At 34.3% G+C, this 25,430-nt stretch overlaps 1 protein-coding gene across 6 annotated transcripts in view; it reads right to left on the reverse strand.

The window, feature by feature from the left end:
• The window catches only part of LOC131827147 (sodium channel protein type 2 subunit alpha), a 137,762-nt gene that overhangs the window by 15,985 nt on the left and 96,347 nt on the right, over positions 1–25,430 (reverse strand). For all 6 annotated transcript variants that reach the window (XM_059167139.1, XM_059167140.1, XM_059167142.1 and 3 more), the window contains 5 exons: positions 23,094–23,573; positions 12,908–13,028; positions 8,242–8,396; positions 6,483–6,656; positions 1,961–2,083 (listed from right to left, as the gene is read on the reverse strand). In XM_059167139.1, the coding sequence (XP_059023122.1) occupies positions 1,961–2,083; positions 6,483–6,656; positions 8,242–8,396; positions 12,908–13,028; positions 23,094–23,573 (1,053 nt within the window). The remainder of the gene's footprint in view (positions 1–1,960; positions 2,084–6,482; positions 6,657–8,241; positions 8,397–12,907; positions 13,029–23,093; positions 23,574–25,430) is intronic.

A 25,430-nucleotide genomic window follows, 5' to 3' on the forward strand; every position in this document is an offset into this window, starting at 1 on the left:
AAACCAGATCCTTATCCCTGACCACAATGTTCCCAGTGAAGCAATGGGTCATATTCTATCTCCGTGGAATGTTTTAGCACTTGGAGTGACACACTGGAAAATTATTCACATTGATTTGGCTCCGACACTGTTGGTGGGAATGCAAGTTGGTGCAGCCACTTTGGAAAAAAACAGTGTGGAGATTCCTTAAATTAAAAATTGAGCTTCCCTAGGACCCTTCAATTACACTACTGGGTATTTACCCCAAAGATACAGATGCAGTGAAAAGAAGGGCCATCTGTACCCCAATGTTCATAGCAGCAATGACCACAGTCACTAAACTGTTGGAAGAGCCAAGATGCCCTTCAACGGATGAATGGATAAAGAAGGTACAGTCCATATATACAATCGAGTATTATGCCTCCTTCAGAAAGGATGAATACCAAACTTTTGTATCAACATGGACTGGACTGGAAGAGATTATGCTGAGTGAAATAAGTCAAGCAGAGAGTCAATTATCATACAGTTTCACTTATTTGTGGAGCATAAGGAATAACACGGAGGACACTGGGAGATGGAGAGGAGACGTGAGTTAGGGGAAATCGGAGGGGGAGACAAACCATGAGAGACTGTGGACTCTGAGGGTTTTGGAGAAGAGAGGGGTGGGGAGATGGGTAGCCTGGTGGTGGGTACTAAGGAGGCCACGTATTACATGGAGCACTGGGTGTGGTACATTAACAATGAATCTTGGAACACTGAAAAAAGAATAAAATAAAATTACAAAAAAAAAAAAAAAAAAAAAAAGAACCAGGACTTGGGTTTGGTACGGTTACAGTGTTGTTTTTACAAGAACCTCAACTCTCTGATAACTCAGAGGTACTTGTAGACCTAACAGTTCATTTTTAAATTCACTACAATGAATGCTCTGCAAATACAAGGAGATTCTGGTAGCAAGAGTTAAAAAAACAAACAAACAAAACAAAACTGGAGAACAAAGAAATAATACATGTGTTTTCCAAGATAGTCAGATGTATGAAACAACTGGGAATTTAGGTCCTTATCCATGCAAATTTGGTACAGAAAATATGAAAGTTATTCCAGTACTGAAAATTTGATTGCCCTTTTAAAATTAAAACTACTACTGCAAAAACAGTGATTTTTAAAGTGGTAAAGTGAAAAGAATTTAACAGCTAACAATTTCTTTCTATGCAACCCTCAGCACAACACAAACACACACATCTACACACATCATTCATTTCTGTTTAGGTTTGCAACATTCAGAGAAAGCCCCAGTAACTACTTTCAAATTATAAAAAAAAAAAAAAAAAACATCATTTTCTAAAAGTTTCTTTTAGAATAGCAAAATCCATCGAGACAGGATGTCATCATTTCCTCTGTGATGAGGGTGTGTGGTCTCAGGTTTTGCACTTCGGACGGGTGACAAATGGCAGTACAAATTCCTCCTTCTTCCTTTGTACCACCTTTCTAAATGAGTATTAGATTTCCACAGTATGACCTACTTTTTAGCTACCTCAGCCTGTGTTTGAAAGCTAAAGGACCAGATTCAGATTTTAAAAGGCTCAAACACATCATATGAGACAATGAAGAAACGAAGAAGAATTCTTTGGGGTTTTAAATTACAGTCAGTGGAATTTCCCTCACATTTACAAATGGAACGAACATAACTAATCTTGACTCATATCGGAAGTCCACACGACATGATAGAGATTTCCCACAGAGTGAAAAATCTACTTAGAAGCAATCTAATTGTTTCTAATTAGAAGCAATCTCTTAGGCATTCTATTCTGTGAGTGTTTCCAGCAGTGTCAAGTTTATGGATGTCTGACACATATTGATTGGTAGGTTATGTCAGTATGAATGTATAAGATATAAATCTCCATGGATTTGTCATTTCTGAGGTACAAAATGTCAGTCTGTTCTCAAATATAATTCCAGCAAATTCTAAGGCATGCGGTCTTACCCTCATTCCTTCAAACCGGGATAAGGCTCTCAGTGGCCTCAGAGCTCTTAGTGTTCTGAGGGATTTGATGGCACCGAGTTCTGAGTAACCCAAGGCATTTGCAGTCAAGCTAACCAATGAGACCTATACAGAGAAAGCAATGCAGTTTTCTCATTTACAGACAAAAATGCTTACCCGGTTCAACCTTGCTCTGCAATAAACCAGTAGTTCTCAACCTTTAGTGAGTATCAAAATCACTTGGAGGTTTTGTTGAAGACACAGATTACTGGCAGGGTTTGATTCAGCAGTTTTGGGGTGGGGCCTGAGAATCTTCAAGTTTCCAGGTAAGATTAAAGATACTGGTCTGTGAGCCATACTTTGAGAACCACTGTCATTAACTTATGAGAAAGAAGCTATACATGTTCTCTCTTCAAGATTCTTGATAAGAACAGATTTTTAAAAATTAAATGTAAAACAAGAAAAAGAATGCCATTGAAATGCAATCTTCATCTACAGATCTGTAAATTTTTATCATCTCTCATATTATTTAGCTGACCCAAAAAGAAGATGACTAAAACTTCGTGTAAGTACACAGGTGAACTAAGGAAACCACTGGCTAATCTAAACACAAATACAGTCAGAAAGATGTAGGCCTCTAAAATAGTGGCTTTGTCTTCCTGTCAACTTCGGTCTGAGGGCATCAAACCATGAATTAGGTCAAATTAAAATAATTAACCCCCAAAAAAGAAAAATTGAGATTTTAGTATGACTAATTAGAAATTGCCAGACAATGGTTTTAGTCATTTATACAGACTGACTAATGTAGGTTGATAGAAATTCTAAAAAAAAAAAATTAAATTAAAAAAAATAAATAAAAATGTCAAGTAAAAAGGAAAAGAACAACTGTCATAGGTAGCACAGAAATGTCTGATTTCCTTTGAAAATACATAGAAATCTCATTAAAATTATACAAAGAAAAGATATTTTGTCCAAAAGGACACTTGAATTTCAAAAGCAAATAAATAAAAATAGATGTGTAATAGAGCTTCTAAGAATATGGTGTTAATGGACATTTGAAAAAAAATACTTTTTATTAAAAATAAAGCACAAAAAATTTTTATAAAACTTATTCAAATGAATTTTGCACATATAATGTGAAATAGAAAAAATCCTCTAAACTTGGCAAAAAATGAGCTACAAAAATTTATTTTAAGTTGTTCATATATTTTTCTTAAAATCTAAATTTTTTAATAAAGATTTTATTTATTTATTTGAGAGACAGTGAGAGATGGTGAGAGAGAGAGAGATCACAAGCAGGAGGGAAGAGTGGAGGGAGAAGCAGGCTCTCTATGGAGTAGGGAGCCCAGTGTGGGGCTCGATTCCAGGACGCTGGGATCATTACCTGAGCCAAAGGCAGATGCTTAACTGTCTGAGTCACCCAGGTGCCCCTAAAATCTAAACTTTTAATTTTAGGGCTTCTGAGTCCTGTCTTCACTAATAATTGAAAAATAAATTTACTGGATTATCATTTGTTGTGAAGATTTTCTGTATATAAAATATGAGGACCTGGACTACTTCATCTTTCCTGAACACAGAATCAATAAGAAATAAGCATAAATTAAAGGAAGAAAGATAAATGTAGGACATAAGAAAAAAATTCTGAACAGAGGCAGTAATTATTTGCTAACTAAAAGAAGTGGTAAAATACCTAATTTTATGTGACTTGTGTAGCTAAACATGAGGAGATACAATTATGCATTCTCCTCTTCCTGGAATGATCTAATTGGTCTTTTGGTCTCTAAAAAATCCTCTTCCTATTCCGTCATTCACAAATGCACCAACATTTCTCTTCCTAAAAGGGCAAGCTTTCATGTCACTTTCCAGAAATACTACTTCAGTGGCTTCTTCTGGAACTAGATCAGAGGCCTACATCTCTTTGGATGGCATCACAGGTTCTTTAAACTCTTCTCCAACTTACTGTGCTTACCTTGTCATCCAATTCGAAAACACTTTCCCTCACCCCCTTGGCACTGTTCTCACTGTCAGGGATTATTTGTTGCTTGAACAGGCCCTGATTGGCATGCATTGTCTTAACGCTTTGGTGTCCTTCCCCTTATCTGTATCTGTTGATGTCTACAGGCCTTAAACTCCAGCTCACAAGGGCACTACCTCACAAAGCCTTGCCTCCTTCCTTAGCAAAGTGAGTGGCACTTCTAATACAGATGTCACCCTCTCGTTATATAGGTATCTATCCTCACTAGTCCACGCTAAGCTCCCACAAGCTAGAAAAATGACTTTTGTATTTGTATCTTCCATAGCAAAACAGATGATCAAGAATGCATGTGATATAAAGCAGAGTATTGGTGCATTTAACATATTATCATAATTTTCTTAAATCTAAGAAGGTAAATATCAAGATACGCTCAGTAATATGAGCATCAGCTTCAGGGAACTGGATTTCTCCTAAGAATTTATTTATATTCAGATCATATTGATTTAATGCTTTTAATGTTATAAGGATATATTACATATCAGATATTTTTATTATAAACTTTCCAATGTATCATAACCACATTGAGAAAATAAGGGAAAAGTATCAACCATAAATCCAATTATACAAATAAAAGAAGGGTTATAGTCTTGGTATATTTTTCCTTTGTATAATATCCAATCATATGTGGTTTTAAGTATTTGTTTATTGTCTTCCTTTATTGCCAGGAAATTTTTCATGTAATTCTACATGTAGCCTATATATTACATTTAATAGTACATTTGCTGTGGGGGCGCCTGGGTGGCTCAGTTGTTAAGTGTCTGCCTTTGGCTCAGGTTATGATTCTGTGGTTCTGGGATCGAGCCCCACATCGGTGTCCCTGATGGCAGGGAGCCTGCTTCTCCCTCTCCCACTCCCCCTGCTTATGTTTCCTCTCTTGCTCTCTGTCAAATAATAAATAAATAAAAATCTTTTTTAAAAAAGTAGTACTTTTGCTGTAGATGGATTAGGAAAAAACACAACAAAGATACTCTTCTCTCTTAAATTCAAAGAACTCTTTTTTTTTCCTATAATTTTTTTCTTCTGTTTGATGTCTAGAAAACTCAAATTGAATTAAAAGTTGATACTTTTTTCATTTGAAACTGTAAAAAATACCTTTCTCCATGAAAGGGTCCTTTTTTTCTTTTGCTGGCATGATATGTAAATTTAATATATCAAAATATTTCAAGTTAAGCGTATGTCTTTTATTTCCAAGGAATTACAATCAACAAAATATTATCTTTAAATGCACTAGTTAGGGGTGCCTGGGTGGCCCAGTTGGTTAAGCGACTGCCTTTGGCACAGGTCATGATCCTGGAGTCCCGGGATTGAGTCCCGTGTTGGGCTCCCTGCTTAGTGGGGAGCCTCCTTCTCCCTCTGACCCTTCCCCTTCTCATGCACTCTCTCTCTTTCTCAAATAAATAAATAAAATCTAAAAAAAAAAAAATGCACTAGTTAGCACTTGTGCTTTTTTGTAAATTCCAGTATCCTCCTCTTCCTTTGTTAGCTGAGCATATCATCCTGTCACGTCCCCCATGTGCCAGTCCCCTGTCACCACTGGCTTGCCTAGTCTTTTCTAGACAAAGGCTTCTAAGTTTCTTTTTAACCATTTTGAATGGACTACTAATTTAAAAGATATTTAAGAAGTAAATCTCCAAGGTGCCTGGGAGGCTCAGTCAGTGAAGCGTCTGCCTGGAGTTCAGGTCTTGATCCCAGGGTCCTGCTATGGAGTTCTGCATAGCCTGCTTTTCCTTCTGTTTCTTTCTCTCCCTGTCTCTCATGAATAAATAAATAAAATCTTTTTTTTTTTAAGGAAGTAAATATCCAGAACTAAATGAAAATGATTTTTAATTCTTTTGTTCAATTAAGATTTTATATTTGTGAATAGAAGGTGAGATCTTTAAAATTCTCTCTTAGAAGTCACAAAGTAACCTTGTATTCAATTTTTTTTAAAGACTTTTATATTTTGGTACTCCATCTCACTTTAGTTTCAATACCAGTGCAGATTAATAAAACTTCTAAATAACCGACCCACAGCTAATCTGTTTCAACCATCATACAAATCAAGTGTGTTTCCTGCTTTTTTGACTTTCAAGTTTCTCTGTAATTAGTAACCCATCTGTGGGACAAACACTTCTCAACAGGCTCTGGTGATGACAAAAATACTAATGTCAAAGATAACTGTGAGGCATTTAAATACGGTTATTGTGTCAAACGTAAGAGTGAAAAAAAGCAAAACTTCTACATTAATATATTATTTTGTATAATTTGGAATTTAAATATTAATTTGAAATAAAATCAATAAGTACAGTAAGGCAGCATTTGACTGTTTCACCTGTAAAAGTATATGAATTTAAATTAAAAAATTGGGGGTTATCTTCTCATTGGGAAAATTAGAATCGTCATTTATATTTACATCAAGTATTTACTGAGTGCCTGCTGTGTGCCAGGCACCATTGCTAGAACTATCATCACATGGCAATGGAATGAAACACGGAAGTGCAGAACACTCACGTCAACAATCAGGAAATCCAGCCAGCACCACGCATTGGTGAAATACACCTGAAAACCGTATGCGACCCACTTGAGAAGCATTTCCAGGATGAATATGTAAGTGAAAACTTTGTCGGCATATTCTAACATGGTCTTAATGGTTTTTCGCTGCTCAATATATATATCTTCAAAGGCCTGTGAGTGAGAAAATTCCATGGAATTTCATTGTCATAAACTGTCTCTAATTGATGTCTTAATAGAGCAAATCTGCTTCAAGCCTCATCTCAGGTGCCTGCTTCTGGAAGGCTTCGTGTTCCCCATGGTGGCACTGGCTTTAAGGTCTACCTGCAGCAGGCACACTTCAGTTAACCAATGAATCCAAATATTTTTCAATTTGGGTATCGAAACATCCCAAAGAGCTTAAAAACCCTAAGAGACTGTCAGGCACTTCTCTCTACAGCAGGAGGCAGAAAGTCTTGTGTGAGTAGATCTGCTTTGTTCATTACATTAGAATGTTTTCTCTCAGGAATGCAAATGTAAGGCAAGGAGACAAAGACCCCTACTCCCATGGTAGCCATGATAGCTGAGGAAAGAGGAACAGAAGATTACCACTTTCTTCCCTCTATTTCTCTCACTCAGCATGGGCACCTATATGGGAACGGGAGGAAGCCCCCTCTGTTGGGCTCTGCTCTGCGACATTTTGCAGAGCTCTTGGGACACCATGGGGAATTCATTTTCAGGAGCCTCTGGGTGTTCTAGAATGAAAATATCATTTATCCAACTGAATCCCCTTATAGGAAAAACTATCACGATACCTTGGTCTGGATTAAGGACAAAAGATAATTTTCTTTTTTAGAGAAAAGGGGAAACTGGGCTTGTGATCAAGGCACAAAGGCCTAAAGTCATTGCAGCTCAATTTATAGTTGAAGCTGGAAGCCCCTCAGATGACAGCCATTGTGCCTGCAGTTTGGTGAGATTTGACTGAGTATAATTGAGAACCAAGAGCTAAGAGAGCAAAGGCACTAGTTACTGGTGAGACTTCAGAGTTCCCTCTCTATTGGCATTTGAATACAAGGCTGACCCTCTTTGCTTAAGTACATGGCAAGAGGCAGGATTCGTATTAGAGACAGACTTATAGGCCTCAGATACAGGACTATAATCCTAATGAAATCAACTCACCAAACCCTGTAGTGACTAATTGAAAAAATAAAAGAAATGCAGCCATATATATATATCGCCAAATGGGAAAATGGGCCACATTATTTTCATACATTAATTAATATTTTGACTAAACTGACCCTTCCATTGAATGAAATTGGACATAAATTAAGTTTTAATGCTTTCACTCTGCTACTCTTAGTAATTAAGTCAGTTACTATTTGCTATTTACTGTGCCTGGCACTAGTGAATCAGCATGAACAAGATAAGTGAATTCTCTGCAAAATGGAGCTTATGTTAAGCAGTTTGATATTTAGCTGATAATCCTGTATCATGTCTGTACAATCACTCTTAATAAGAACTGCCTCTGATGACTCAAAGTCAGAAATATTTTTCTTTAAATATTACAAGAAACCATAATCTGAGTTTGATTCAATCTGAGACCTACTCCACAAAAATAAAGAATTGCTATTTAGTGAGCCTTGCACTGTGCTAAGAATATCACATAATGTCTCTTACTTCACAAGCACCATATTAAAAAAAAAAATGTAACAAGAGGTTCCCTGAGGGGGAAACTGAAAAGTTTCAGTAAAGGAAAAGGAGCAGATTATATGTCACCTACCAGCGCCCCACTGCTGAGTAGAATCATGAAGACGATGAAGGTTTCAAACCAGTTGTGCTCCACTATCTTATAGCAAGTTTTTCTCAAGTTCCACCAGAGTTTCCCTTTGCCTTCTTCTATGCTTATCTGACAACACTTGAACTTCCGCACACAGTCTACAATAAGTCAAAGTAAATGAAGAAAAAATAGTTACTCTTTGATTATGTACATTTGTATTGGCGGAAGACTCATCTACGTTATTACCTAATACATTGTAAATAAGTAACTGCTTTTTTAAGATGGCTTCCACTTATACAAATGGAAATCATCTTTACAGTTTTTAAATCATTCATTCAACAAATACTTTTATGTATATATGATTATTGTAATGGATTATATTACAGATAAAAACATATAGAAAAACAGAAAGAAAAATAAAATCAACAAATGTTGGTATTTTCATCTTATCCTTATCATTCCATCCATACATGGACATTTGAATTCTAAGTAGTTTGCTTAATGGTGTAATATACACATTTCCTTTTTATTGTAAGTAAATAGAACGTGAAAGGTTTCACTTCTCTAAATAAGATTACCAGACTTAACCAGAATCTGTAGAATTTTTCCACTATTATTGAATATGTTGTTTTAATTCTGGCTATTATCAGTAACAATAGTATAAACATCTTTGTGTAATTTATGGATTACTAGATCAAAGGCTTGTCAACAAATATTTATTGAATATCTGTTACATTCAAGGGATTGTACTGGACAAAGCAGACTAGTAAAATGTGTAAACATAGACTTTCTCTTTAAACAGTGTGCATTTTAGGGCCACCTGAGTGGCTCAGTCTGTTAAATGTCTGCCTTCAGCTCAGATCATGATTCTAGGGTTCTGGGTTCGAGCCCTGTGTCAGCTCCCGGCTCAGGAGAGAGTCTGCTTGTCCCTCTCCTTCTGCCCCTTACCACTACCACCCCCACCCATGCTCTGGTTTTCTCAAATAAATAAATAAAATTCTTTTTTTTTTAAAGTGTGCATTTTAGGTAGGGGACTTTCGCTCACAAATTCTATAGTTATAGATATCACAAAAAAATCACAAATTAAATAAGATATTGTGAGAGTTGATTGGTATAGACTAATTTCTGATATTGAGCTTTATAGAGGAAATGAATTTCAGCTTAGACTTTGAGGGATATGTAAGAACAGGTCTAGTACAGGAGCTATAAAAGAATGGAGAAACAATAACATCAATCAAACTTAATGATAGATCTAGAAGTTGCATGAAAGAACTAGGAGTTGACACTAGAAAAAATACTTGGAGCCAATCTGAAAAAAGGAACTGAGTGAGTCAGCTGGAGAATTTAGATTTTATATACTGCCCAATGAGTAAAACACTAAAGGATTTATTTGGGAATTGTGAAGATCTACCTGATAAGAATACTGATTTAGAATGATCTCTGCCTATAAAAGGCATTGGATGCAAAGAAGAAAGAAGATGAAAAAGGAGTTAAGAGTGCATGACATTCAAACAAGGGTAACAGTGGTAACAGTGGTTAGAAATCAGGGCGCCTGGGTGGCTCAGTGGGTTAAGACGCTGCCTTCGGCTCAGGTCATGATCTCAGGGTCCTGGGATCGAGTCCCGCATCGGGCTCTCTGCTCAGCAGGGAGCCTGCTTCCCTCTCTTTCTCTCTGCCTGCCTCTCCATCTACTTGTGATTTCTCTCTGTCAAATAAATAAATAAATAAAATCTTAAAAAAAAAAAAAGAAATCAGAAGATACCATTGAGCTGACCCACAGAATAGGGGGATTCTGGGGTGTGGGAGATGAGCCACGAGTTAAGGCTTTAACCATGAAGAGGGCCCTTGTTCAATGAATAGAAAAATGGAAATCTCATCTTGAAAAGAGCATAGTATTTTACTGCATAGATATTTATCAGATACTACTTTATAATGTCAGTCAGCCAGATCATATCCTTTGTTTCATGAAAATTTGATGATGTGCTATAAAATGTTCTTAGCTTCTCAACTAAGAAATAAATAGCATTATATTTGTTGTTTCTTTGAGGCAAGTTATTTTTCATATTTTTGTTTCCCCAAAGATCAAGATTTACATGCCCTGAAAATATTCATTGTATTAAATTAAATGTAACTAAATTTAGGAGTTGTTTGGTTTTTCCCTAGAGAGGTTAAAAGATGAAAAAACAGTTTAGCAGAAAAAGACCAATTTTAGTGGGAATGACAAATGCCAAATTTGAGACACTGGTTTATTTCTGAGAGGAAAGGGAGAAAGTAAGATAAGGAAGGGGAACAAAATGGGCCTAATGTGTATCTGTTTTATTTATAAATAAAAAGTCTGAAGTGAAGATGACAAGAGTATTCAAATTGTTGAATCTGATTGGTGGGCATCTATGTATTATTCATTATTATCTTCTATAATGTTAAGTTATTCTATATTCTATATAGAATATATTCTAAAATATTTCATACTTAAGTGTTTTCTTAAACTTTACAAAAGACAAACGTTGATAGTACCATAATTATTATTGTACCATAATTACTTATTATTTCCTTATTATTGTGGTATATATGAACATATTGTGACCCTAAAAATAAGCTAATTGTCTGATAAAGAGTAAAAACTAATACCACAGAAATCATTTTTGTGATATATCACTTGAATGTTTTCGAAAGTCATTTTTTTAATAATCAAGTAACTGCACTGGAATATACACAGACTTTTTGAAGTAAATAGCCAAGAGTGACTTCCCTCATAACTTATGCTGAATAAATAGTTCTTCCTCTGAAATTATTTAAAAATTGATAATTAATATTTAAGTATTTATTTTCACCAATGCATTAAAATGATCAATAAATATATGTAACATAATCTTCTGTAACAACCTTAAATCTATTGACATCAATTGTGATTTCTACCATCTGTGTAATTAAATATTCCAAAATTTGCTTAAAGTTTAAATTAAAAGAGCTTTAGTGCTCTTAATGTAAACTTGGATAACCCAAATGAAATACTTTCAGAATTAGTTGTAATAAAATTGTATTACTAGTAGCAATTTGAGGCAGTAATTATTTTTTCTAGGATTTATTTATTCATGTTAGAGAGAGGGGCAGGAGCAGACAGAGTTCGGAACAGAATCCCAAGCAGACTCCCCGCTGAGTTACAGAGCTTGATCTCACAACCCTGAGATCGTGACCTAAGCCAAAATTAAGAGTCAGATACTTAACTGACTATGCCACTCAGACAGTAACTATTTTTAAAATAAACTTTTGTTTAAGCAATTGCTATATGGTATTGATTTGAGACCAAGACATAATAAGCACTATTAAGTAGCGGTTAACTAAAAGAATGAGTTGGGGCATGTGGGGGCTCAGTCAGTTAAGTATCTGCCTATGGCTCAGGTCATGATCTCAGAGTCCTTGGATCGAGCCTCACGTCGGGCTCTCTGCTCAGCTGGGAATCTGCTTCTCCCTCTGTGCTCTCTTTCTCTCTCTCCTTCTCAAATAAATGAATAAAATCTTTAAAAAAATTTTTTTAAATGAGTTAAATGAGAGGTGATATCCAGGGTTTTAGAGAAATGTTCCTGTACCTACAACAGGGATTTATATAAGAAATTAAAAGAATTTCATATCTTGTGATATTGTACTAAATTTTCCTGCCTCTTTGATCATTAGTGGTGCATTCCCACACAGTCCGGACTGGCGGGGTGACTTTGCTTTGGTGAAAAGATCAGGAGAAAACCTGGCAGAAGCAGACACTTGGCTGTTAGGCTTCCTCTCTTGCTCCTGTGTCTTTACCCCAAGAATATGCCCAACCACTGTGCGGAGGATGAGATGAAAGCGGACTGCAGCTGAGTCAATCCAACAGTCCATCCAAAACCTCAGGCTTGGAAGAGGCCTTTCCAAGATCAGCAAAACCATCTAGCTGGCCTTGGACTTGTGAGCACAAATACAAGGTTTTCGGGTTTTTTTGTTTTGTTTTGTTTTGTTTTTGTTTTTGTTTTTGTTTTGCTACATGCTAAGAAGTTCTGGATTGTTGGACATATAGCATTATTGTTCAAGAGATAACTGATCCATACCTCAAATTACATAATTTTAGCTTTCTTCAGAAAATCTTCTTGGTATCATTGGCCCAATGGCATGGTGCTCCGTATTATAAAACTCAGTATATTTTGGCATTTCATTATCTATTATCTATTATGATTCAAAACTAGTAAAAAAAATCAATCTTGACAGATAGATACAGGTAACCATTACTCATGGACAGTTTTTAAATGTACACTTATCATTTACTCCTCATTGTAAACTGACAAAACGGTAAACAATAAATTACCTCTTTGACCTTAATTTTTTTCTTTCTTTCTTTCTTTTTATTTTTTTTAAAGCTGAAGAGATATGTTTGATTTGGCCTTCTCTCTGATTTGATATTCTAGAAGGCCACCAAAACACCAGTATAGTGAGAGGCGTTTCTTAGTTAAACAGTACACACAAAAATAGGAATGTCTGATTACATAAATCTTATCTTTCAAAAAATTATCTTTGTTTGAATACAGAAAAAATAAAAACCAAACAAATAAACGAATAGTCACTAAACAGAGAGATATGATTAGATGGTGGGGAAAGAGACAGGTAAGAGGGGTCCGGTGAGCTCATATGTCTTGTTCCCACTTACCTTCCGTGAAACAGGCTTCAGGTTCAAGGGATTCTTCGGGTTCTACCTCAGGTTGCTCTCCCTCAGCAGGAGCTCCTATATCAACTGTGCTACCTTCAGATGAACTAGTTGCATTTAGCTTCTGAAAATCAATTCCACAGAAAAGCTTTTAAAATATTTTCTTTAATCTATAATATAAAAATTCAAAAGGCGTGCCCTCAAGTCTTCTGTATGCATTTCCTTGATCTGTAATTCAAGAGTATCTTAAACATAATGCCAGTCCGCTTTAGTAGAGGTGGGGGGTCACAAGATTAGATGCAGTGCCACAGCATTTTTTTTTCTTTAAAAATATGGTACTAACAACTTAAATAATTTTTGATTAAGCCCATGTATAGAGATTCTGGAATAAAATCCTAAAGAGAGCTCATGTAAGCTGCCAGAGTCATATAGTCATCTGTGATCTTGCTTTTGTAAATTAGCTTGCGAATGGTACAGTTTGTTTTATTCTAAAATTGTGACCCAACCAACAAAAGCTGCACAAGTGTATTTTCATGTCAAATGCAGAAAAGATTGATCCAATGCAAATAAACAGCAACAATCTAAATTTATCCACTTTTCATTGACATGAAAACATAGACCACTAGTTGTTATTAAATGTATTCTATAGTTTTCTAATTCAGAAAAGAGCAGCACATTGTTAGCTTTATAGCAAGAGCTGGTATTTTGCATTCTCTTTGGCCAATGCACTCCTGTGTTTCACTGTGCATTTGGAAACTACTTGTTACTCTGGCACTCTTACCTGTCCTGTTAGTACAGGGAGAAGTGACTCTTTGGCAGTTGTTTTGGTTTCCTTTAGGCTACATCAAAACCATCAAAAGAAAAAGAAGTTGTTTTAGACCGTGACATACAACAAACTTTAGCCAGGTCAGGGTGTTAAAGGGACAGGCTAAATGAAGGGATACCAGTCTTTATTAGCCTGGTCTTAAAATGCTGCAGGAATGACACAGGGCCAGGTATGAGTGCCACATGGAATCAGAGTAGTTTGGGCCACAGCATTCTCGGACCTGTTACAATGTTATTACCGTTAGTGCATAACATTAGGAAATGGCTGAGCCGATAAGAGCTACTTTATAAAGGGGATGAGGTAAGCACATGATAAAATGCACACTGAAGTATGTTGAACTACTACAAAGTGGATATTATAGCTGGTACTAGAAACGCTTTACTCAATTTGAGCTAAGGGTTATATAGATCTGCTCTGGAAAGATGGTTCCTTTCTTTGATGAAAATCATTTTCCTTATTTAAAATATTTTCTTGGCATAGTGATGCTGATGAAGTGAAACTATTTATACATGATAAAGATGAAATTGAAATGCTTTTGTCTTGTTTAATTTAACAACATAGTGATAGAAGCATAAATATTAGATATGCCTCTCTTCATAGAGCCAGTTTCAGGGCATTTTCTTTAATTTGGCTGAAACAGTTAAATCAAGGATTATATATTATAAAATGCTTGAAGTTTGTTGAACTCTTCTCCTACTCACCAGGCGTATTTACAATACTAGGTAGATAATCATGATATCTCTGTCCTTATAATTTGAATATATTTTGTTTTAAGATGAAATGTCAAAGTGGAACAGTTTATTTCACATATTTTAATTTTTTAGACTTTGAATTTTCTATCCTTTGTCTTTTGGTTAGACTCTTTAATAATATAGCTGTGTTTACATACATGTAATTGACTAAGATATGACCAAATTATCCTCTCATTCCAATCCATCTGACTCACATGACATTGTTACATATTAGGGAGCTGATGATACTGATTTTTTCACTCGCAGGATGTTGAAACATGGTAATCAGAAGAATTGAAGCTTTGTCATACCTAACCTAACTGCAAACAGCCCACAAAAAGAGACGGAAAATGCTCCTTTTAAGAAAAAAGGATAGCACTGTAAATACAGATTGAGGGAAAGCCTGGGGGTGAACCCAAGGTAAAAAGGAGGATCCATATTCTGAGTACTCCATATGCTCAGGCTGGCATTCGTGAAGGACTGTTTTCCAGCCAACGTTAGTGCTGGGTAGGTCACAGTTACTCAATAAATATTGTTAAAAAATGAATGAATGAATAATAGACTTCTCTATAACAAAATGAAGGTTAGCTCTTGACAGTGATTGGGAGAAGTCATCAGATAACAAATTCCAGTGAATCTTGGTTTTAAATGATCGAGAGGATCCCTGTAATGTTAACTATCACACCTTTCATTTAGTGCAGCTCCTTAATACTAATATAGAAGTAATGTCTTTTTACTGAAGCCAAGTATTTGTGTATTTAAAGGTCAGGTTACTACTTTTTTATAAGAGCAACATGAAACTGTTGGGTCTTTAGAAGACATATAGCACAAGACTTAATCTTCTGAAACAAAGATACTACTTTTGCCATCTCTGTGTCCCTAGTACCTATCACCAATGTTTGTGTTTAATAGGCATTCGTTGAATAAATGAATAAATGATCTGTGCATGGAGTCTTTTATTCTTCCAGTAACTACTTCCGACACCTCCTATCGAATGCTTTTACATTTAAGGGTGCAGAATAACACAAATCCTTAGGTGCAGAATAATACAAATCCTTCAAGATTCTGAATTACATAAATAATGGTCAGATAACTTTTAGAATAAGGAGTGCTGCCTGAACATCAAGCTCTCAATTATTCAGACCTAAAACGAGTCTACAAAGAAAACTGCAGTTGAACTCTGGAGTTCATAAACTTATACTGAATCATTCTGACAGTGTTTTCTTTCTTTTCACTCTTTATAGGTACATCTGCAGTCCCATTGGCCAATGCAATCTTTTTAAGGAGAGGCAGTCTCCTTCTCCATCTTCCCTCTGATATGGAACAGCAACCAATCTGGTATCTATTTAGAGAAGGAAATGTGGCTTTAAATATCCTGTCATAAGTTATAATGAGTCAGTAGCTGGACTCTAGATCTTCTATTTTACCAGAATTTCCTAGAAAAATTTCTCCTGATTCAAGTAAAACCAATCTCTATCAGTATAAAATACTTAGTAGATGTGATATGTGGTCAAATGTTGTAGGTTCAAGATAGTGCTCGTGATATTATGGATTCCCATGTTTTGTAACAATGAACTTAGTATTAGTTCAATTTATATTCATATTCTTATATGTATTAATGTAGAATAGAACTAAATATTCATCAGAATATTAAATGAACAAAAAGTTTGAACAATAATACTGAGAGGTAGGCAAGAAACTGATTTATAAAATCTTGATAACATCAAACAAGTGACTTTCTTAAAATCGCATAAGAGGCACATATAAAATATGTTGACTAAAAGTTAAAATGTGTCAAGAATCCATAAAAATCAAAGGAATCAAATTAAGACTATAAAACTCCAGCTTCAGATATGGTCATAATTATAATAAATCCTAACTATGGTACAAATTCACCAAATAGAACTGTCAAATATACATCATTATACGGAACTTTTAGACAGGTACTTGAAAAATTTTCAAATAAAGGTTGCTTGCCAATGCTGCAAACTAGACAACAACCACTGTAAAATGCCACATGAGTAAGAGACCAAAATATAAATTGCCTAGAAATAGAATCAGTTTTATACTTTTAAGTTCTACATTTGGCAAGTTTTATATTTCCCTTTGGTAAAAGTTAGATGTTTAGGTTCCCTTTTTATTTTTTATGCTTATTTATTAGGAAATAAATGAACTACATGATACTGTTAGAGTGCTCTTGCCTAGTTAAATTTTAATAAAATATGATATATTCTAATATCAGGATAGTAAAAAGATCAAACAGGAATAGCCAATTGCTACTTGCTATGAATAGCATTGGCAATAATTTACTTTCAGGTGGAAATATTACTTGAACATTTGTTTTAATGAAAATCTCATACTACAGGGCTCTACCTATTGAAAATCTGTGGGATTATTAAAGGAGTTAAGCCAGACAGAATTGTATTTTGCTAAATGATCTAATAAATAAATATTAAGGCACATATTTCATTTTGTATTTTTAAACATTCTATCTCTTTTACTTTTCCTATTATTCATATATTATGATTAAACATCAGTATGCCAAACTATAGTCTTTCTTTCAGAAAGTAAAAGTATTTTTTAAAACAATTGCAGCAGAAAAAATGAGAGAAAACATAACTTGCCATTTTTTTCATAGGCACATTTGTTTCTCATTAAAAATTGTAATATATTTTTAAGGAAATATAATTATTTATAAGATTGTACATAATATTATAAAGATTGCATATAATTTAGAAAAGAGGTATATTTTACTCTGATTCAATAAGGGAATTGGGTTTAAAGAATGAAAACTTCAAATATAAAGTAAATCAAATAGTTCGTATCTGAAGAGTTTGACCCACAAGAATGGCAGTCCTTTGTTCCACATGGATCCTATTTCAGATTTATATTTGAGGAGCTCTGGGTTATTTTCCATGAAAAATCTTAACACTAGAACAATGAAAGTTATAATCTCACTTGCTTTGGGATAAACTAAGGGCAAAGTGGCACATTAATACCAGAAAGGGATTGTTGGTGTTATGGTCTTGATAAGGAAGATAGCAAAACCAAATATGTGACAAAAAGTATCATTATCATTATACTACATTACCCAGAAACAACTTCTGTCTTTATAATGGATACATTACACAATTTTCAAACCATACATTGTATTTGAAGTATCCTTCTTGGTCCAGCAAAAGTAGCCCTTATATCACATTGGTCTACCCCTCAGCAGATAGATAGTGCCCCAAAGACACAAGTTTAGTTCATTTTGTTCCTCCATGAAGGATATTAAGAGTCTTTTTCTTCCTTAATCACTATGATACTGGAAAACTGTCCCTTGAGGACCAAACATTTCCCAGGATAAAAGCATAATGGGTTCTTATTGAATCCTTCTCAAAAAAACATTCGCTCACATCTTTTTCCCTCCTCTACCACTTGTGTTGGAATTTAGTATACACTTTTATATACAGACAATGTTTCCTGAGGGAGGATAAGAGACATATTCAAGGAAATCGAAAACTGTAATAATGTAAGAATTAAGAATAAATGAGGTCAATTTAAACCAGTTTGGGCTCAGTTTGTGTTTCACAAATGTACTCCAACTAAATCTCCTAAATAAACTGGTAGATAATACATCTGATAATCACTTTCTTGGTATACCTGTGTATATAAGAACTTGGAATATGGGATACTCAGAAAATAAGGAAACGAACCTTCCCTTTTTCCAAGATACTGGGGGAAAAAAGCTATTATCTTAAGGAGTCAAATCCCACACTTTTCTGAAGAATTAATACATTCTAGGAAAAAAAAAATTCTCTCTAGTCCCTCTGTATATGTATATCTGTGTTTCATTGTGAATAATTATATATCTTAGGTCTCATTTGATGTCATTCTTCCAATATACAAGGCATCATCATTCAAAAGTCTTAGAGTGCCAGAGACTGAATATTTTGCCCCAAAGTATAAAAGAATACTATGAAAATGACATAATCATTGCTCCTTTCCAGAGAGCCAAATATGCTTATATTAGGGTTGTTCTATAGTTTTTAATGGCTGAAGAGGAAACTGCACCTAAGAGAAAAGTATTTAATTAACATTTCCTTTTTTTTTTTTTTTTTAACTAGTTTTATCCTGGAACTCTCCTTTGGATATACTGATGATTCCTCAAACATAACATATACCCAAATAATCATATATTCAGATATCAAAGAATATATTCTTCATATGCCTGTCTCTAGACCTTTTGTCATAATTAGTCTGGGCTTATAATAAGCCATATCTATTTTTAAAATAAGCTTTTAACTTTAGAACATTTTTTGGCTTATTCTAAAAGTAGTTCAAGGATTTCTTGAATGCCCTAAACTCAGTTTCTCCTGTTTTAATTAACATTTCTTAAGAAAATAATTAAATTGCATTTAGTAATTTGGTTAACATATTTGAGTACAAAACTATGATTTCAACATTAGGAAATGCAAAGGTCCAGCAAATGGACTCCAAACTGTGTTACCCTCATTGCCATGGTCGTGACAAGGGAGGTCCTTTCATTTAAAAACACTAAAGGAGCGCACAAGGATTCTCTGTCTATATAGGAGTCTGTAAGGCACGATATATTTACATAACGTTCTTTGGGAGAAATTTCCCAGCAGGTCTGGATGAAACGAGGAAAAACAAAACCACAAAGGACAGAGGAACAACTGAGAAAAGAAGGTGGATTCCAGATCTATTTTCAGAATGAACATACTACCTAAAAGACCAAAATCTTATTTTTTTGGTGTACAAAAGGCATTTTTTTCCCCTTTTCTTTCAGTCTTAGGAGTTTTAGGGGTAAATATCAACAGAATTTCCAAGGGAACCATATTCTAAATGTAAAATACTTTTGGTCAATTGCTGAAAAAAGCAATGCCATTTTCTCTGTAATGAAGCAGACAAAAATTATACCCATGCTGCTAGCAGCCAAAATGTAAACATTCCAATTCATTTACATTATTACTACATTAAAATACCCTTTAGGCAGTTTACACATGAATAAGGAATTGTTTTGGTTTGCATATTGCCCTTCAGAAAAACTTAATATGACACTGAACAAAAATTACCAACAAAGTACACCCATTGGGGCTATATTAAAAAAGGAAAAGAAAAACAAAACAAAACAAAAAAACAGGGCAGAGAAAGCTTTTCTGCAAGTTTTTAAAGAGCACCTACATTTCTCCTCTAAGCCCTTAGCATGTTCAAATCTCTATAGCATTAAATGGAAATTAAATAATCCATAATGGCATGCACTTTTATTTTTCAGTGAATATAATTTCTAGTAAAAATCTATGTAAGAAGATTAGCAACTGAATCATTGTTTTAAAAAGTTAGGGTTGCCAGACTTGCCTGACCATGCTTTATATGACTCAGCATAAGAGCAGCTGTGCATATTTTTATTTTACTGCCAATGGATGGGCAAGGAATGTAGCTGAGTAACATGCAGGCCAGTCAAAATTCATTTAGAAACTGATTATATTTATATATGTACCACTTGCTTGGGTAACCTGGGTAAAAGTGGTGGCCCGAGCCTCTGGCTGGTTAAAAAACACCAGAGCTGCACTCTTGATGGCTCCAGCTTGATTTTACCCCTGTGAGAAGTAAGAACGGTAAGCAGTGAAGGTTACCATATTGTACTAGTAAATTTCACTTTGAAAAAAATCATTTAAGCATGGCTTCAACATTAAAACTCTAAAAAAGAAATCAATCATTCAAAATCACAAACTATGAAAGGAATTACATTAAATATAGTCAAATAATGTTGAGTTAAAGCATACATGAGTGCAACATGATAAATTCTAGGAACTTACAGAAAGTATCAAAGAATCACACAACTTTGTCAAAGACATAGAGGATTTAGTTCAAACACTCAAACAACCTCCGAGTCCACCTGGTTAGTCTGTTCTATAAAAAGGAAATTTTAGGCATTCTAAAATGTTTTAAGTGCCCTATTTTCTCCTTTAATTAAAAAAATTTAGAAAAGAATATAAATAAGTTTTACACCATTTCTTACTATTCTACATGTGATATTTTACAGCACAACCCCATCCCACCAGTTAAAAAAATGAATAGACAAAAATAACTAGAAGACAGAACACTATAAACAGATATTTCAGGTAGGAATATTTGGAATTCTTGGATAATTCTCTCAAATCTCTTTTGTTTTTTGGTATAGAGCTACTAGGTAAGATACAGTATGATTAAAACTTGCACATTTCTCTTTCTAGACTAGTGCCCTAATCTCTTATTGGTTTATGAGTTTATATTTAGGAAGTTTGATATAAAGACATACTTGAAAATTTCTGCAAATAATAAATTTCAACAACCAGATAACAACCTATATGGTGAGAATGAATTGAAAGGACTCCACAGCCAAAGCAATAAAATAATTCTATTTCCAACAGGCAGCTCAGTTCTCTGCCTCCAATTCCAAAGTAGCGACTTCACATATATTGTTTTGTCGTACTTAATTGAAACAGAAAACAATTAAAAAACTTAATGATAACAGAAAGAGAGAGTCTGGACTTTCCTACTATAAGCCCCACCTGACTGGACATTCCTCCTGTGTCAAACATAATGGTTTGAGGTGAGATAAATATATACGCAGTTTTGGAGAAGCCTAAGGCTTTAAAGTTTCTGAAAATTAAAAAGACTGGATGTCACGTTAACTACACCTCGAAAGATACTCAAACTAAGTCAAAAGTTTAAACTAACTGAGGGCTTTAACATTTGATTCTTCATAATTTATTCTTAGTTTATATGAAATACTCTAAAATTAAATTAAATTAATTAAACATACAAAAATAGAAAAATTGAAAAAAAAAGAAAATTGACTTCCCTTTTGGTAAAGGAAATATTTACTATTTGGTATAATGTCAAGATAATGAGAAGGGGAATATATAGTAAAATTTAATGACCCAATTCTCTTTTCTAAAGGCTGGCTTCAATTTCTCGTAATATATAGTAGGAACAATTAGGATCCATCCTCTCCTTCAGCAGAGCCCAACAAACTATGCTTATCCAAAATTCTGCTTAACCATATATTAAGATATTATTAAATTTAAAAATAATGGCCTTATTAGTAAAGATTTGAGTTCAACTAGTTACAGCAATTCATTGCCTCAGGGTATAACATTTTATCATTTTCCCCTGGAATCACATCATTTATTTTGTGAAACTAGTAACTATGGCCTTGTTACTTACCTGTAAATTTTAGTACCTCTATTTAAACTTTCTCTGGGGCGCCTAAGTGGCTCAGTTGGTTAAGCAACTGCCTTTGGCTCAGGTCATGAGTGCAGGGTCCTGGGATAGGGTCCCATGTGGGCAGGCTCTCTGCTCAGCAGGGAGTCTGCTTCTCCCTCTCCCCCTGCTCATGTTCTCTCTCACTCACTCTCTTTCAAATAAATAAGTAAAATCTTTAAAAATAAATAAACTTTCTCTGGATTTCACATTTAACATCTACTTAATCACAGAATTAGCAATACTTACCTTAAAACAAGAAAGAATGAAAAATAGCATATTCGTCAGTAATTTTAGGTTATTAACATGGGAATACTGACAAACAGCTAAGGTTTCCTTCATAGAAATATATTTTAGTTCATAATTTATTAACTAATGTCCAATTTTTGTGACTGTTACACTACTTAAATTTTATCCTTCATTGTCTCAAGCTCCCCAGTCATCTTTCTTAGAATGAAAATAGTATTGGAGGACTTTCTCTTCCTGTCAATCAACTCAAATGATAAGAAAAGATGAATCTTTGTTTTGGGCTTTTATTTTTATTTGCTTATGCAAGCTTTAATCACTGGGAATTCTGTTTTCATTTTTGTAAAGTTAAACAATTAAACATTAAGGGTTTAAAATCTTTATTCTCTTTATCCCCAGCTCTGTGCTTATTAACCTAGAGACAAACTAAAAGCATACTCTGGTACTCATACTTTTCTAGTAAGTCAAAAAATACTTTAAACTGCCAAGACTGGTACTGTAGTTGATAAACTCAGAATTTTATGTTCTCTAACATACCATGACTTCTTGTGTGTGGAGACAGCATGCACTAGGCTCAGCAGAGTTAAACATTTTCAGCATGATTCATTACTACCTTCATTTCCTTAAAAAAATTACTTACTTCGGAAACATGAAACTATATGTAAATATCAAGCCAAGATCCCAATCATTTTCTGTGAATAAAAATTCCTGTGCAAACTACGTAAGATCACATTTTAGGAAGTATTTCATAAAAGCCAAGTGAGACTTGGAACTGCCTTCTCACCAAGTATTTATCTAGTACATACAAAACCTACCATTGTGGGAGAATTACAAGAAAGTGAACACACTGAAACATTTTCACAAATCTCAAATGATTTTCAAATAATTAGAGCAATTCACATTAATCTGAATATTAATATTATCAATAATTCAAGATGGCAAATATTTTAAAAAATGAGTCAGAATATCACTTGTCTGGCTTTATTTTAATCTGTTGTCAATTTATCTATCACCAATTTTGCCATAGAAAGTGTATCAATATCCTATTTTCTTATAGAGATAAAACACAACTTTAAAGTGGACTCCTAGTTTAAAGCATACATTACGTCAAAATATCTTATTTAAAAATTCCTACCTCTTTGCTTTCCTCCATATCTGACTCGCTGCTAAATTCTTCAGTATTTAAATTTTCAAAGTCAGATTCTCCGACAGCAATTGGTACAGTCACAGTGAGGCTGGGATTGTTTATGAATGACATGTAATCACTTTCATCCACAACATATTTTTCCACACTGCTGCCTATGCCACTGGTTGTTCCATTTCCATCTTTGAGATAATTGAGATCTTTGCCTATTTCTATAGTGGTATGGTTGGAAATACAGCTGTCTTTTTTGTTATTTAGATCTTCGAGTGGTTTAATTTCATCTAGGGCTTTCTGCTTTCTTACAAAGGCTTTCTGAATAAATTCACGTAGTTTTCTTTTAACATAATCAATTCCTTTCTGCATCCTCCCCACAGCAATCTGAAGATTGTTCATTTCATTATCATCATCAGTGGCAGCAAGGTTGTCAGAACTGAACGAACTCAAGAGCAAGGCCAGGAAGAGGTTCAGAACCTATGCATGATAGGAAAATAGATGATGAAAACATGGTATTGTTTCAGTTGCTCTTAAGTATAAGTTTTCCAAAATTGCTCTTATACCACATTTTTTACTAATAGGTATTCCTTTTAGTTTGTGATAAACTATCCTGAAAAAAAGGTGAATGAAATAAATACCTGTCCAATATCAAGTGATACTATTAAGAGTATTTCCTTTTTAGTCATTACAAAATTACTGAAACTTCTAAATTAAGTTCAGTTCCAAAAGAGAAATCTTAGTTATCTAGTTAACTGTAACAGTGAACAAAGAAAAAAAAGTTTTATTTGGGATGCTAAGTATTTTCCCATGTAAACTGGATTTTCCAGGACACTGATAATTTATCATAACTTTATTCCTAAAGTGATAATTCTAATACATCTAAACATGATTTTGTTTTCATGTATTTGTACCAATTTTTGCACTAGATAACTTACCAAATTAGAAAAAAATATACCTATTGCTAGGTCAAAAGTCACAGTTTTTGGTTCAGAAAATCATGGCCACTAGATCTATACAATAGCTGGGCATACTATAAAAATGGTTTTTATACAATAATCATCATGTTAATATTGATTTAAAAGATTGTGGAATCAAGATATTGCCATGGACAAAAATCACTAATTAGTCTGTAACTTGAGTCTTCAAAAATAGGCCCCACTGGTAGGAGTGAGTGAAAAGATAAGTGACTATAAACCCACTTCATATGTACTCAAAAGATGTAATTTACTAATGAATCAGGTACTCATATGGGTACAAGATCAAGCTGTATAATTTTCTTCAGGATTTGATTGATAATTTTATGAGTTTGTGATTATTGAAACATATAGAATAACAGAAGGATTTAGTAGTAAAGTAAGCCAAAGACAAAATGTAAAAATAATAGAGAAGAATCCTAGAAAAAACTTTAAGTAATACTCCAATGAAAAGAATGCTGCAGTCTTGCTACATTCCTGGCTTTCCAATAAGCTAATAAGGCCTATAGCTCCTTTGTTTAACCAGTTACAAGTTAGTCTACCAATGGTAATAGGAAATGTAAAAGTGTGTAAGATCCACTATGGAATTCACATAATCTGTAAGTCTATTTTGACATTGAATACCATGGTTGCAGGTATTCATATGAAGACCTACTCCTTCACCAATAAAATTATACTTTATTGTTATTTGCCTTTGAATTTGTTATTTGGATGAAAAATAGATGAAAGAAAAAAGTTAAATGCTACGTTTTGGTGTTTATCCATTATGAAAATGAATTTTGGTGGCATTATTTTCTAGATTTGATTTCTGAAGGTTTATTAATGAACCATCTTTGTCTATTAAGAAACTTTTCTTGATATGTATCGATCGACCCTGCCAGAGTGAGATCCAACTTCTATTTCCTCTTCAAAGCACAGAGGCAAGTACTCTATTTGTGACTGTGTCATTTACTGATCTAGCTGTATGTCTGCTGCCCTTTCTTGTTAGGATGAGTGTGCGCCAGTCTTTGGCCCCGCCTCTGTCCTGTCTGTGGACCCGTCATGGCAGTGATCACTGGCATTGCTTGGGGTGGAGTACCATAAGAAGTTTACGTGAGTTCAAAGGGGTTATGTCAGCTTGCCTTTGGGGGACCTTCCTCTCTTCAGTGAGTATGAAAGAGAAAAATTATAGGAGTTGCATGAAATTCATTCCATCTTGTTTAATCAAATGTAATATGAACACATTTCCTTACTGGTGGTAAAAATGACATATTATCACTACTTTAGCTACTCTGAAATATATCCAGGATCGCATGAAAGGGGGAACTTTTTTAGCTGATAGTCAAAGAAGAAAGGAGAGCCTTTAATTTTCTCCTTAAAA

This window comes from Mustela lutreola, chromosome 3 (genome assembly GCF_030435805.1).
Source record: "Mustela lutreola isolate mMusLut2 chromosome 3, mMusLut2.pri, whole genome shotgun sequence".
NCBI classification, from domain to species: Eukaryota; Metazoa; Chordata; class Mammalia; order Carnivora; family Mustelidae; genus Mustela; species Mustela lutreola.